Source organism: Manis javanica, chromosome 1 (assembly GCF_040802235.1).
Source record: "Manis javanica isolate MJ-LG chromosome 1, MJ_LKY, whole genome shotgun sequence".
Classification (NCBI taxonomy): domain Eukaryota; kingdom Metazoa; phylum Chordata; class Mammalia; order Pholidota; family Manidae; genus Manis; species Manis javanica.
In genome coordinates this window covers 207,820,074-207,836,031 of record NC_133156.1, presented here as the reverse complement: position 1 = coordinate 207,836,031, position 15,958 = coordinate 207,820,074, and the positions used below count along the sequence as shown (strand labels likewise).

The following is a 15,958-nucleotide window of genomic DNA, read 5'->3' as shown; positions in this document are numbered from 1 at the left end:
TCTCAACTAGGATGACAAAGTTCTAAAGCACATCACTGTTACTAACGTACACTGTGAGTCTGTGTTTGTGCCTTTCCCCCTTCCCATCGACTTTCTGAAACATTTTTTAGTTTTTTCTTTTTATATGTGAAAGTACAATTTTTAAATGCTCCTGAAAGTAAAATTTACAACACAAATTCCTAAAATGAATCACCAAGTGCTGGATACAAAGACTGGTAACTTTGTGCATCAGGAAACAAAAACCAATCTGGCTTGATGCAAACAAATGGCTACAGCAATCACATGCCAGAATCTCCTGTTTAATGGTTTCTCACATTAAAATGTATCAGTCAGCTCTGTGAAACCAGGAAATGGAACCCAGGCCACCACAAAAAAGAACAAACACTCTCTTGAGTTTTATGTATCTTATCCTTCTGCTCTATGTCTATTTGAATTTTTGGTACATAAAAATAAAGGTGCTGTTTTGTCAAGAGGTAAGCAGAAAGGTAAAAATGCTAACTAATACAACTGAGTTTTTGAAATACTTCATAAGGAAATTTCAATATTTTTTGGAGGCTTATTTGTTGAGTTTTGATCCAAAATGAAAAAGGTAATCAGAAGTTGGCAAATGCCTCAAAAAATGTAACAGAGGAAGTGGTAATAGGCTCTAGCAGCAGGAAAGCCTGTTATTATCTGATTCCATGCATAATTTGTATGCATGGCTTTTCCTCAGGTACTCCAAGCTTGAAAGAGAAAATGAGTGGGAAGTGAACATGGGCCATGCACTATTGCCATACAGATGATACCATTTGCAGTCACAGAAAATTGCTCCAGGAATGAAAAGATAGATATCCTCTTGAACCCTGGGCAGGGTATATATGCCAGGACCTAGCCTACCCCATGTTGGCTAGGCTCAACACAGGGATAATGCAAATACCCAGGCTATGTTTTTCAAAAGTGAGTATTTATCACCACCATACATCCATTTGCAGACAGGGCTCCAAGGAAACATCACTTAAACAGAAGATATGAGCTCCTGCACCCAAAATGTAATGAAATAGCATGTCCCTTGGAAACACTAGAGTCCAGTTAGGGAAAATGGCAGTCACCCCCAGGCCTTTAAGTAAAATAAATCTAAAATTTCTGAAACAAGATAGCATACCCCCATAAAGCCCCCATGCCAACCCCCATTATTTCCATGAAGCATACACTACCTCATAATGAAGGGAACGAAGGGGGCCATGCTGAGGGCAGAGTAAGTGCCGTCCATCGGGGAAGGGTAGAGCCTCCCCAACACCAAAAGTAAGAGGAACATGCTTGGATGACGGTTTAGTTCTCCTGTATCACTGAAAAAAAAAAAAATTATTGTATATAAAAAATCTAAATTTAAGACATGAGGCACTATTTCAAACAGTTTTCTCATTAAATAGTTATGTATGTAAAGTAAGACTCTATGATCTTTCCCCCATCTACTTCATATGTTTCTAATGTGCACATTAGGAAGGACAACGGCAAAGTCACACTGGGTTTGCACACACGATTCTCTTCTCAAAGCTAATCATCTGGCAATCCGTGTCTGTGTTTTAAGTTGAGCTGTTCATAGAGTAGAAAGGTGCCTGTTCCAGAATATGAAATGTGAAATTTTCAACATCCAAATGTACTTAAAGCATGAACAGTCACTTACTAGGGCCAGAGAAGCCTCTCTACACAAATTACTAATGTGAGGAAATGTATCATAAACAGAAGTAAAATTCATTGATGTTATTTTATTTCCCCATTATAGAAAAATGGTATAAATTTTTACCAAGTACAAAAATTGCTTTAAGAATAAAAAAAGTACATGTTCTAAGCTGTTCATACTAAAAATTCCACTACCAGCTACAGAATGATTGAAAGGACAATGGTAAAACTTTCTATTTGCCCTAATCAGACTGGAGGCTCTCTTAATGGCTTTTTTCATATTCCCGGGGTCGCTGGCCATCTTTGCTCAGGTTGACTAATACCATTTCTGATGACAGATTAGTCAGCTATTTGCTATATTTTTACAATGGTCAGCTACAATAGACCAGCAATAAAAAATGAAGGGTGTGTGTTAAAGCAAACTCAGTATGTAAACACACAGATTTTTAAGCATAATTGGAAGAAGATAATTTTAGAAGAAATCACCATGTACTCTAAGAGGCTAGTTCTTGTTTAACACTGAAAGCAGGGTTAAATTTGATAACATTTAATAGGAAAGAGGATTTTAAAAGTATAAAACATAACATGAAAACAGGATTTTATTCAACCTTTCAGGCACAAATCTCCTATAAGGAGTCAGGGAACATGATGTAATAAAGAAGCACTTAAAAAAAAATCCATCTATGCTACAAGGAAGGACTTGATTAAAAAGTTGCCTGGGGGGAAAATCTCAATTAATAAAGTAATTCACATTCTTGGTTTCATTTTGTCCCATCCTATCCTCTTCTTACCTGTCCACAGTATTGGCTACAGCTTCCAACTGTTTGAGGAGAAAGGGATAGAGTTCTGGGAAACGAGAAAAAAATTCGCTCCCTGTCATTCTGTGGAGGGAGGGGGAAGAAAAGATAAATTACAATCATTTATTTCCTCTTATTTGATGATAAAGCCTTTTTATTATTTTTTATAAAGAAGATAAGGTCATTTGTTTGGAATATTTAATGAAATAAAGTTAAGAACATAACGCACATCTCAAAAATTTAACCATCAATAGAAACAACACATTTAATTTCAGGTTTGGAAATGCTCCTGATAGATGGAATTTTACCTCAAAATTTAAGATTATGCATATTTACAAATATTTGATATTAAATTCTGTCAGAGAAGAAATATATAATTCATGCAAATGCCCAGTTTCCACAGTTGATTTGGACGATGAATATAGTCAATACACAGTTGACTTGTGACTGATTCAGCTTCAGTAATATGGGCAGGTCTGGAACAAGGTTTCTCAGACTTGGCACCAATGACATTTTGGAGCTTATAAATCCTTGTGGAGGCTATCCTGTTAGCAGCCTTTGTGGGTTCTACCTACTAGATGCCAGTATTACAACACCACCTTCCGAGTCAGGACAATCAAAAATGTCTCGGGACATTACCAAATGTACCATGAGGGGCAAAATGGTGCCCAGCTGAAAACCACTGGTCTGACATGGTTATCAAAAGTACCAAGTGGTTGTGTGTGAGATACTGGAGACCCTCTCCCAACTGATGCCTGCGAGAATTACCTTTTCCATCTTTACAAATACCACTCTTGAACTCTGCCAAGATCTAAAAACAGTTCCTCAGACTGCATAACTGCCCTCAAAGCTCCAGCTAAATATAGCATTTAATCAAATTTTCTGTGTTCTTAACTATTAAAGAACTACTCTAAAGGGGTTGCATAAATATTCCATAATCTGCCCCCTTGTACCCATTCTTAATGGATGTCCCTATTAATGGAGACCCAAAATATCATATTCTTAAAAGCTGAGGTATATTTTACACACAGTGAAGTGCTCATATCTAAAGTATACCATTTGATCAGTTTTCACAAATGCTTATACTCATGTAATCCACATTCCTATGAAGACTCAGAAAATTTTCACCATCACAGAAAATTCCCTTACGCCCCTTCCAGTCAACTCCCAATCCCCAAAGCAACCACTGATTTGATTTCTATCACCACATATTGGTTTTATCTATTCTAGAATTTCATATAAATGTAATAATACATTGCATAATTTTGTGTGTCTGCTTTTTTTCACTCAGCATAAAGTTTATGAGATTCATCCATGTTGTTTGATGTATCAGTTTTTTTGTTGTTGTTGAGTAGTATTCCATTGTATGAATATAAAAATTTGTTTATCCATTCATCTCTTGACAAACAAGGGCTGTTGGTTATTATGAATTAAGCTGCCATGAACATTCTTTTACTACTAGGTTTTTTGTGAACTTATGTTTTCATTTCTCTTGTATAAACATCTGAGAATAAAATTTCAGTACATCTAACATTCTAGGAAACTGACCAGTTCAAAATATTTACAGCTTTTACACTCCCAACAAGTGAGAGTTCTAGTGGCTCTACATCCTTTGCAACATTTGCTGTTGTCTTTCTATTTTTTCCAATTTAGCCATCCTAATCAGTATGTAGTAATATCTCCCTGTGATTTTGGCTTGCATTTCTTTGATGACTAATCATGATGAACACTTTGTATCTATTTTGATCACTGGTATGGCCTTCAACGAAGTATCTATCAAAGATTTTTGCCCATTTTTTAATTAAGTTGCTTGTCTCCTTTGCCGTATATTTGCATTGTATGTACTTATCCTAGTTTGTGGCTTGGTAGTTTATTTTCTTAATGTCTTTTGATGAGCAGCAGTTTAAACATTTTGATGAAGTCCAATAACTGGATAAATTTTTTCTTTTATAATTCATGCTTTCTATGGTCTAAGAAATCTTTGGTTACCCTAGCTTCACAAATATATTCTATTTTCTTCTAGAAGTTTTATAGTTTTAGGTTTTATGCTGGGATGATTGATCCACCTCAAATTAATTTATGCATATGGTATGAGATAGAGGTCAAAGTTCTTTTTTCTACACTGGTATACCATATTTTAATAGGGAGATGCTGTAAGAAAAGATTTACACCTTAAATGGGAGAGATGAGTCATATTCATGGATAAGAAGGTTTAATATTATAAAGATGAAATTCTCAAAAAATTCAATGCAATTCCAATAAATAGTAATTGTGTGCATGTGTGTGTGTAACTTGACAAGCATATTCCAAAATGTACACAAGATTCACCAAGGGCCAAGAGTAGCAAAGATAATCTTGAAGAACAAGGATGGAGGACTCATCCAATTGGGTGGCTAGGCATATTATAAAACTGTAGTAATTCACTATGGTGAGAAGTAAGCCAATGAAACAGAATAGAGAGCATAGGAACAGATGCACATATATGTGAAAACTTGATTTATGTAAGAGGTACTACTGCAGATGACAGTACTATGTAGGTCAAAGGTACTATTATAACTAATAATCCACAGAGACAAAATTAAAATTGAATCCCAACCTCCTAGTACACACAAAATTAAATTCTAGTGAAGCCAACAGTTAGAAGTAAAAGGTAAAACTGCTAACCTCTTTAGAAGACTGTAGAGAACAGAATTTATTAAACAAGATACCAAAAGCATCAGATCATAGGAAAAACTGATATATTCAATTACATTAGTGAAATTTTTAAAAATTTTGTACACAAAACAAAAAGCATAAAGAAAAACAAAACAGAATATACACAAAATATTTCTGGCTGAGGAGGAACATCAACTGTTACGGAATAAAAGAGACTTAGCAGATTATGAGACTTTAAAAGACTTAAGAGAATAAAAAAGACTACATGTAAAAATGTGTAGACCTTGTTTGGATCCTGATTCTAACAAACCAATGATAAAAAGACATTTCTAAGACTATTAGGAAAATTTAAGAAGGACTGATTAACTTTGCTAGATGTGATAATAGCATGATAGTATTTCTTTTTAAACTCTTATCAATCAATAACACATACTTAAGTATTCACAGGAAAAATAACATGTCTGTGATCTCCTTTTCAGGAGGGTAAGAAATGGATAAGATAAGATTGGCCAAATCCTGACAATTGTTGAAGCATTGCTGAAGCTAAGTGATGGGTACACAGGGTTTAGTTATATCATTCCCTTCATTTTTACATATTTTTAAATTTCCCATAATAAAAAGTATTTTTTTAAAAAAGTAAAAATTTTTACTTGACAGGCTACAAATGGGGAGAAAATAAGTAATACATGTAACTGAGAATTACATAATTAGTATTCAGAATATATGAACTCCAGGGAATCAATAAATAAAAGACAAATAATTCAATATAAAAATAGATAAAACCTAACAAAATATAATTCACAGAAGATAAACATTAGCAGCCAATAAACATTAGAAAAGATGCTCGGCTACACCAAGAGACTGTTTTATATCCTCAAATTGGCAAAGACCGAAAAGTCTTATAATACCAAATACCGAAACTTTTAGACACTGTTGACAGAAATGAAAATTACTACAACAATTTTGAAAAATAATTTGGCATTTTCTTGAAAGCCACAGATGTGTTTACTCAGTGACTCAGAAATGCTACTCCTAGGTAAATGGCCTAATAAACTCTTGGACATGAGCACCAGAAGTCTTGTATAAGCATTTGTATAGCAACCATATGTTTATCAACAGTAGAGTGAATAAATTGTGGACAATGGAATTTTGTATATTAGTAAATCTGAATGAGCTACAGACACATGCAATAACACAGATGTATCTCAGAAACAATGTTAAGTGAAAAAAGTAAGTTACAGAAGAATGCATGCTATATAATCCTTCTATGTAGTTTACAACAAAGCATCACTAATTTCACATTGAGTAAAATTAAATTTTTTTAAAGAGAAAAGTCCTTACTTTCTTTCAAATTACAGATCTATTGAACATTTACTGGACAGTTTATGCAAAATGTACTCGTTTCCTTTTCAAATTATTAGATATTGTTATGTAAAAACAGTAATAAATGCAAACCTCTAAAAAAACACACTAGACACCCCCAGTGTCCCTTCTGATGACTATGCAAAAGTACCTCAGTTTTCCTTTCACAAAATCCAGTACATACAAGTACATACTTTTGGTTTAACTCTTTTTCCCCACAGATATGGATATTATACATAACGTTGTGCACCATGGTTTTTTTTTTCATTTAAACTGTATCTGTGAAATCATTCAATGTCAGGCATGCTCATCTATTTCTGTTTAATGACTACAGAGTAAGCCACTGTATAGGTGAATATAATTGATTTAATCACTAATGAAAGACCTTTTGGTTATCTTGACACTACAAATAATGTATAAATTTCCTTGTTAATAAATTATGAACCTGGGTTTTGCAGGGTCAATGTTTTATACAAGGAGAGGACAAAACCTACAGACCATTGTTACGTTCTGTTTACCATCTTCATTAAGTTTTGCTCTAAGCAAAACTGGTCAACAATGTGTTTCCATTTTTAGTGGAGTCACTTAAAGGTAAAACTGTATGAGTTCAGTACTGGGATCCCTGAACATATCTGCATATACAGAATCTTTCCATCTATACCACAAAACCTGGGGATATAACTTCTTGAGGAATCAGTATTTCCAAGGGAGTAAGACATTTGTAATGGTCTGGTATCTCTTGGTGGAGTCACAAAGATAAGTATTCTCATGCAAGCAGACCGTATGATTACATTACCATGATCTAGAAATTGCCTTGAAAATAAACGGTTCTGCTGACCACAAATACTGCCAGAGAAAAGGGCCATTGAGCTACCATTCTGAAATTAAAGTCACTGTCCTAATTTAATTGAAGCTAATTGTCCCAAAGACCAAATTACTTCATTCAGCCACCTAAGCAAACATTTACCAACTAGTCAGTCTTGGAGGGTATATGAAAGGAGGTACATTACTCAGAGTTAAACATCTTAGCTAATTGTTTTGTTCTCAATAGCTTGGGGGAATTTGACTACATCTTTTAATATAGTCTATTAAGAAGTACTGTGTCCATGCTTGTTGGCGTAGAAATTTGAAGCATCAAATACACATCTGGTAGTGTCAAAGGAAAGCCAAAATTATTTTCTAAGAAGAATTTTGAGCTTGCTTATGTACTCTGAGCACACAGAAGGTGCCTTTCTGTTCTAGCATTCTTAGATTCCTCAATACTGTTAAGAAAATGTTGGCTCTATTTCTGGCCAGGGCTCCAATTCACTGCAAACACAGAAGAGCTAAGCTCCATGTACTTTCCAGGTAACATCATCTCAACTCTTCATCAGCCAAAGGCTACTAAGGACTTGGCTAAATATTTATGGAGTGCTGCCTGAAGAATATGCAGTATTAATAATTTTTGTGTATTGTTAAACAGAACTTCAAGACATAAGGTATAGAGGACATCACAATTATTTAAGGGGCTTATTCAAACTTTACTCACTCCTCATTCTCAACTAGACCAAAAGGTCTACAGTATCCTAAATCCAGAACTTAGGCTACTAATATATCAATTGCAGCCCTCAACTAAGCAATGACTACATTAATGGTTATACTGACTGGGTAATCACCATTTAAAATAGTGCCTCTATGTCGAAGCAGTTCACAGGGTTTGGGTTTTGGGTATAGGTTTATTTTAAAAAGCTAAGATCATGGGAGCATTTTTTAGTCCATAAATGAATCTCCCTCCTCTGAATCCTGGAACATGTGAGTCTTACCTCTCACTTGCTACTTAATCAAAACTACAGTGTAATCATATTTTTCTCAAGAAAGTTGCAAATATTTTTTTTAAATACCTACATATTTCACAGTGACCACTGTGCTAGGTCCTAACAATATGAAATAGCCACTGCTCTTGGAACTTAAAACCTGGTTAGGGAGACAAGGTGTATACGTGGAATATAACTAATATTGTAAGGCAAACCTGTGTAAGGGTCAAATAAATGATGCTACAATATGAGTACAAAGTTGGAAAAGATATCAATGGGAGCTAGAGAGGGTAGGCAGTTTTGTGGGAAACATGGAAACCAACATGAGTCTTAAAAAATTGATAAGAATGGATTTATAAAGAGAGGAGACAGCATAGGGGTGGGTGGGTAACCAAGTGGGTAGGTAAGTTGGCTGGATGAAAAAAGGATATCATGACAAGAGAAGGGAGAAAAGGTAAGAAGACATACGATTTTTTAGAAATACGGAGGTCAGACTAAGTAGCTTTGCCTGTGCCTTACAGACACTGACATGTTTCTAACAGGAGAGAAATGTGACAAGAGCAGACAACTAGACGAAAGAGAGAGTAGAAACATGGTGACCCAATGGACATTCACTAAATGTATACCTTTCCACCTCAACCAGAGCATAAATACCTACAGGTAAGGGACCATATCCATACTTCCTTGCATCTTTCTTGATACATAGCACAATACTATGAAAATGTTGGTTGACTGGTAAATATTTTGGCAATGAATGAATAAACAATATTAATCAGAGGAAGAAAACTTCTAATACAGTTGACCTCAAACCTACGCCTTGTGCCTTTTTTCTTCTCTCAGTTATCAGTACCCACCCAACTGACAACTAACTACTCACCCAACTTCCCAAACCACAAACTCCCCATGCACAAAATCAACAGGCAAATCTTGCTGTTTCTATTTCTTACAGAGTATGTCTCCCCATCTTCACTGTTACAACCAAGTCTAACTGCTATTATCTCCTGCCTAGATACTGTATCAGCCTCTCCTGATCTCTGCCTCACATCTTCCCCCTCTGTAACTGTTGTGATAAGAATTTTCTTTCTAAAACAATTCTAATAATGTGATATTATGAGATTAAGGCTCCTGTTTCTTTTTGGTTAAAGTCTAAACTCCTTAGCCTGATTCACAAAGTTCCAATTAATCTGACTCAACTTTTCAGCCATTTGTTGTCTTTCCACCTTCACACAATCTACCAATATACAGAATTTCTTTTAGTTCTATAAACGCTGCATGTTCTCTTCAAGCCCCAGATCTTGAAAAATGTTGTACCTTCTGCAACCTCTTCTCCCTTCCTTTACCCCAGATTAACTCCAAATAATCCTTCAATTTGGGTTTAGGAGACTCTTTCCAGGACACCTTCCCTGATATCTCAAATCTGAGTTAGGTGTCTGTCTTTGGTTTTACACTATAACCAGTAATCTCCCCATCAGAGCACCTCCAGTATGTCCCTACACTGAACTTCCTATTTACTTGCTTATTTCTCCTACCAGATTATATATTCTGCATTGGCAGAAAGTATATCTATCTTATTATTCCACATTATCTCAGTTTATAGCTGGTATCTAATAAAGAGTTGCTGAGTGACTGCAACAAAACAAAAGGACAGAGTCCTTGACACGGCCAAGGAGAAGAGGAGTTATGACTAAGATGGTAACAAATGAATAACTTCTTACAATGCATGATTAGCTGTATCTAAGGACATCCAGCAGCCGCATCTGAATTAATACACTGAGTATTCCAACAGGGCTTGAAATGTTCATAAACACATACATATAAAGCTTGTCTCACTGGTTTGCAAACAGCTGAATTCTAGTTCACCCAAATAAGCAAACATCTGATATGCTACCTCCATGGACATAGAAAGCCTTTTGGGTAAATTCTCCAGTGATAGGTATTTCAAACTTGCTTATCTATGTAGCCAAAAACTAGCCCAGCAGCTTTACTAAAACAAGGGAAGTGATAACCAAAAAGGAAAAACAACCTCTGTAAGTGCAAGCTTGGAAGGAGACAAAAGGAGAACACCAAAAATTGTGAATGGGATGAAACAGACAGACAGAGGTGAGAACAAACAGGCGCGGCTAGAGGGTGAGGAGAGAGCGGCTTTCACCTTGGTGATGAAAGACTCTGCAAGAGGTGAGTTACTCCCTAGTCCATCAGGTAAGTACCCGGCAGGCACACTGATGAGAGGCTCTCAGGGAAACCCAGAAGCTCCTTGAAAAAATCTACTTGCTTAGCACCAGAAAGAAGGTGCCCAGCGCACAGTGTGGCTGCGAGCTCCCCAAGGCTCCGCTGCCTGACGTGTTCCGTGTTGGACTGTCATAGAGCCCAGCCAGGGCCTAGGACAAAGTACCCGGGCAACAGAGGCTTACTGAATGAATGAACATGCCTGCCTAGCACCATTTTGTTCTATTTTAAAAGCTTTAAAATTATTCTAGCACTACTTGTTTATTGAGGACAAATTAGATAATGAACAACATTGCAAGGAAAAAAATCAAAATATCACTACAAGCTCACCACCCAAAGAGAGCTGCCCCTCTGTTTTGAAGTCTGTCCACCTACACCTTTCTCCTCCTGATATACTGTTCTATAATCTTTTTACACTTAATAATATATCAAAAGCACTGTTCCATATCAATATGAGCCCATTTTACTGTAGTGGCCTTTGTGCAGTACTCTCTCTGTGCTTCTCCCATAACTGAACATATGCATGGGGTACTAACCTAGACATCAACCCAGAATGACTTGGCCCCATTTTGGCTGAGGCATGTGTGGAAGGCAGTCCCTGCACCAGCCATGTTCAGGGCTTCCCTTTTCAAGTTCCACCTCTAATCTTGGTAACAACAAAAGTCCAGTTTTCGAGAGCATCTGAGTCTTTGCCATTTTGGTAGTCTTTGAATCCAGTCTGCCATCTAACAACTTAGAAAAACCTTCACTTAAATCAAGCTTGTATTTCTCTTAGTGACCCTGTCCTAAGCTCTGCCACAAATATGAAAAGTCGAGATGCCAGAAGCACAACAGTCTGAGCTTAACAGAATATCTTGATGAAAATTATCATCAAGAAGCACTTGGTGAAATGTGTTAAGAGGAAAAGTCAAGTATTTCCCCCCCCAGTTCCTATATACATGTCTCTTAGCATTCTCAATCATCTCAGGAATCGGGATCAGCAGAGTAATCCATAAAGGTACAAAAAGAAAGCTAACCAAGGCAAGCAAGCACACGCAGAAGTAAAGAACTGCATAGTAAACAGCAGTAAAGGCATAGCCTGGGCCTGATTTTTTTTAAAAGCTTTATTCACAGACCATGGAGCAAACACCATAAACTTGGTCATTAGATGAAAACAAACTTAGAAGGCTGGAGGTTTTCAGCCAGTATTTCAAATGGGAACCCAATAAACTAACTATTAAAATCTAGCTACTCCCCAGATTCTGGCCTTTAAAGCCACCCAGAGGAGAGAAATCAGCTAAGAGCCTATGTTTCCTTGCCACAGTGATTGCTGATAAAAACAGCAAGCTTGTCTTGAGAAACACAGTACTCCCCAAATAGAAACAAGAAGACAAAGCATGTATACACATTTCAAAGGATGATCAAATGCAAAGTAATAAAACAGAAACAACTAACAAAAAAAAACTGAGTTTGGAATCCCGCAAGACCATCTCTGACTCTGTCCTAGAATCCTCTCCCCACCTCTGGCTGGAGCCAACACCAGCATTTCTCCATAGAATAGTAGTAGTTAAAAAAGAATGAGGTCTGGGGTCCCAGGGTCAGAATTTTCACACTCAACTAGCACTTATCATCATTGCAATAGTTCCACCAGGAAGTTCTGTTGTTAAATGTCAGGCAAACCATGTAGATATTAAAGCAAGACATCTTCCTCTGGGGCTCTGTGCTAAGTGCACAGTCTGTGACCAGGTCTCCTGCCAGTCTCATTTCTCTTCCTATCTTCCATAGACAGCCATGAAATTCTTGGACTTGGCAAGTGCTTTTCTAATTCTTCTACTTCAGAAACTGCTTTCCTGGTGGAGAATCTCCCAAATCAGAAAATTAGCCATCACTATACTATACTCATGGAGGGAAATGAAAGGTCTTAATTCTGGATGCGCTCAGCCATTCCCTTGTGAAATCACTGGCCCAGGGATAGGCCTGGAAATATAATCCCACTCATTACATAGCCAGTTGGTCAGTATTCATGCCTCTCTTCAATTCCTCATGTGTACAAGATCCCATTCAGGCAGCTTATATATTTTATACAAGAAATTTTTTTCTTAGAAAATGTTTCTCATTACATCACATTATCTATAAAATCTTGGAATCAGTCTATCTCTAATAGTTAATTTAATAATCATTTTCCAAAAAGTTTGTGGTAGACTATTGCCCAAGATGGCCAATAATGCCACTACCTTCCCTACATGTGTATGCATCCTTGTGTTCAAGAGGTGTGGTCTACTTCCTTTCCCTTTATGACTCCAGTCTTAAGACTTCTTTGGTCAAAAGAAGACAGTGGCACACACCTCAACAACCAAAAAGCAAATAACCCGATTAAAAAATGGCAGAGGACCTGAACAGACACTTCTTCAAAGAAGAAATTCAGATGGCCAACAAGGCACATGAAAAGATGCTCCATATCACTAATCATCCGGAAAATGCAAATTAAAACCACAATGAGATATCACCTCTCACCAGTTAGGATGGCCAACATCCAAAAGACAAACAACAACAAATGCTGGCGAGGATGTGGAGAAAGGGGGAACCCTCCTACACTGCTGGTGAGAATGTAAATTAGTTCAACCATTGTGGAAAGCAATAGGGAGGTTCCTCAAAAAACTCAAAATAGAAATACCATTTCACTCAGGAATTCCACTCCTAGGAATTTACCCTAAGAAAACAGGATCACAGATTCAAAAAGACATATGCATCCCTATGTTTATCGCAGCACTATTTACAACAGCCAAGCAATGGAAGCAACCTAAGTGTCCATCAGTAGATGAATGGATAAAGAAGAGGTGGTACATATACACAATGGAATATTATTCAGCCATAAGAAGAAAATAAATCCTACCAGTGCAACATAGATGGAGCTAGAGGATGTTATGCTCAGTGAAGTAAGCCAGGTGGAGAAAGACAAGTGCCAAATGATTTCACTCATCTGTGGAGTATAACAACAAAGCAAAAACTGAAGGAACAAAACAGCAGCAGATGCACAGAACCCAAGAATGGACTAACAGTTACCAAAGGGAAAGGGACTGGGGAGGATGGGTGGGAAGGGAGGGAGACAGGGATTAAGGGGCATTATGATTAGCATACATAATGTAGTGGGGGGCACAGGGAAGGAGTATAGCACAGAGAAGACAAGTAGTGACTCTATAGCATCTTACTATGCTGATGGACAGTGACTAACAGGGTATGTGGTGGGGACTCGATAATGGAGGGAATGTAGTAACCACAATGTTGCTCATGTGATTGTATATCAATGATACCTTAATAAAAAAATAAACAAATAAAAGTAAGCTCCCTTGAATGAAGACATTCAAACATAAAAAATATAAAAATTAAAAAAAAAGAAGGCAGTGGAAGTAACACTGTGTCAGTTCTGCCTGGGGCTGCAGGAGGCATGGCACCTTTGGTATTCACTGTCTTGAAGACGTGACTATTCTGCAAGAGAGAGGCCCCAAACCCCCAGTCACTTATGCCTCCAGTTGAGGTTCCAGACATGTGAGTGTGAAGCCATCTTCGTCATTCCAGCTGAGGTCTCAGATGAATGCAGCCACCTGAGAGATCCCAGGTGACAAAACATGGTGAAGAACCACCCAGCCAAACCCGGCCAACCCCCAGAAGTGTGAGAGATAATAAAATGCTATTATTTTGAGCCTCTAAATTTTGGGGTATTGGTTATGCCATAATAGGTAATTGAAGCACAGTTACAATATTCAAGACACTGAGACAGACTCTGTGGAAGGGTCAGGTGAACTAAAAGAGATCCTAATAATAGGAACATACAAATTAACTTTACTTCATTTACTCTCTCATAGTTCTGGAGCCAGAAATCTGAAATCAGTTTCAAGTCCCAAATCAAAGTGTCAACAGGGTACCTCCAAAGGCTCTAGGGGAGAATCTGAACCTCACCTCTTTTGGCTTCCGGTGGCTGCCGGTATTTCTTGGCTTGTCACTCAGTATTACTCCAGCCTCCGCCTCTGCTTTCTCCTCTCTGTCTCTCAGATCTCCCTCTGCCTCCCTCTTATCAGTGATTGCATTAGGGCCCACACAAATAATCCAAGATAACCACCCCACTGCAAGATCCTTAACTGAGTCACATGTACAAAGAGCTCTCTTCCTTACAAGGTAACAAGCAGGGATTAGGACCTGATGTCTTTGGGGGTCATTACTCTGCCTATCACAACTGCTGAAATATAAGAGTTAAGGAGCAAGAATGAATGTAACTTTATTCCAAGATGAATGTAACTTTGTTCCAAGGCAATTGTTTTCCAAATTTTTTTAAAAATTGGACACTTTTTTCAAATATAATCCCAATATTTAAAACATAAAAACAAAACATAACCAGAACTGTTCGGGTTGAAGCAGGACTGAGGTGAGCGGGGTCAGTTTGGTTGCCCTGTTACCTTAGCAAGTACAGACCCTGAGAAACCTCTGTGAGCTCAAGAGGCACACACACCTTAGAGCTTGAAGGTTTTGGAAGGACAAAGTGAAACCCAAGCACAGTCCACACTCCCAACCTCCTTACTTCCTAGCATTCCCATCTTTCCAACCTCTCTAGTTAAAGCACACTCCATCTGCCACTGCCCACCATTCCCTAAAAGAGCGATTTTTATCTTTTTATAACACTAATAGTATTTTTTTAATAAACCACATTTCAGATCTGTCTCTCTTACTAGAAAGTTGGCTCCTTGAGACTAAGCTGTCTTGTTTCTGCTCTAACCCGAGCACCTGGTGTGTGCTGACTTCTCAGTGTTTTCTTAGAACTCCCTCCACAAAACTTGCCCTATCTTCTTCTCACCACCTATTCCCCACCACCTGACTCTAAAGATATGTACAGGATTAAAGAAACTCTTATTTGGTAATTCTAATGAACATTATGTAATTATGAAAACCCTAGTCAAGCATATACATTAAACATGCAAAGAGGCCAACAGTGCTGAACCTGTCACTTCCAAAATGCTAGAAGAAATCACCTAGACATTTCTTTTACTCATCAACAATTAGTAAACTAATTTAGCATAAAGTACAATATTTCAAAATCAGCCTGATTTCTATCCTTGTAATAGTTTTCTCCAATGAACTCTTTTAAGATCTTACTCTAAACCTGGCAGACATCTTCATTAAAGTTAATATTAATTTGCCAATTTGTATTATTAAAGTGAGGGTAAGGTGCCAACAGAGTCCCAAACTTCAAGGTACATATGAGAACTAGAAGGACTCTTAGCTGTCTACTACTGTAATGATTTAATTTTACAGATGAAGAAACTGATGCTCAGAGGAATTAAGCAAATCTCCCAAGATCAAAATACAAGTTGGGGAAAGTACAGGACAAGAACCCAACTCTCTTGTTTCCCAATCAAGACACTAGACTTTTCAGGGTTTCTAACACTGCACACGCAAGTCAACCATCCCTGTGCCAGGTACCGGCTTAATGTGCAA

General features: G+C 37.4%; 1 protein-coding gene across 12 annotated transcripts in view; it reads right to left on the bottom strand.

Moving 5' to 3' along the window:
• Positions 1-15,958, bottom strand: part of THADA (THADA armadillo repeat containing) — a 319,658-nt gene that overhangs the window by 175,125 nt on the left and 128,575 nt on the right. For all 12 annotated transcript variants that reach the window (XR_001852627.3, XR_005053772.2, XM_017657268.3 and 9 more), the window contains exons 27-28: positions 2,451-2,540; positions 1,194-1,325 (exon numbers count right to left, since the gene is read on the bottom strand). Coding sequence is in view for 10 of the 12 variants with exons in the window: in XM_017657268.3 (XP_017512757.3) it covers positions 1,194-1,325; positions 2,451-2,540 (222 nt within the window). In the remaining 2 variants the exon portion in view is untranslated. The remainder of the gene's footprint in view (positions 1-1,193; positions 1,326-2,450; positions 2,541-15,958) is intronic.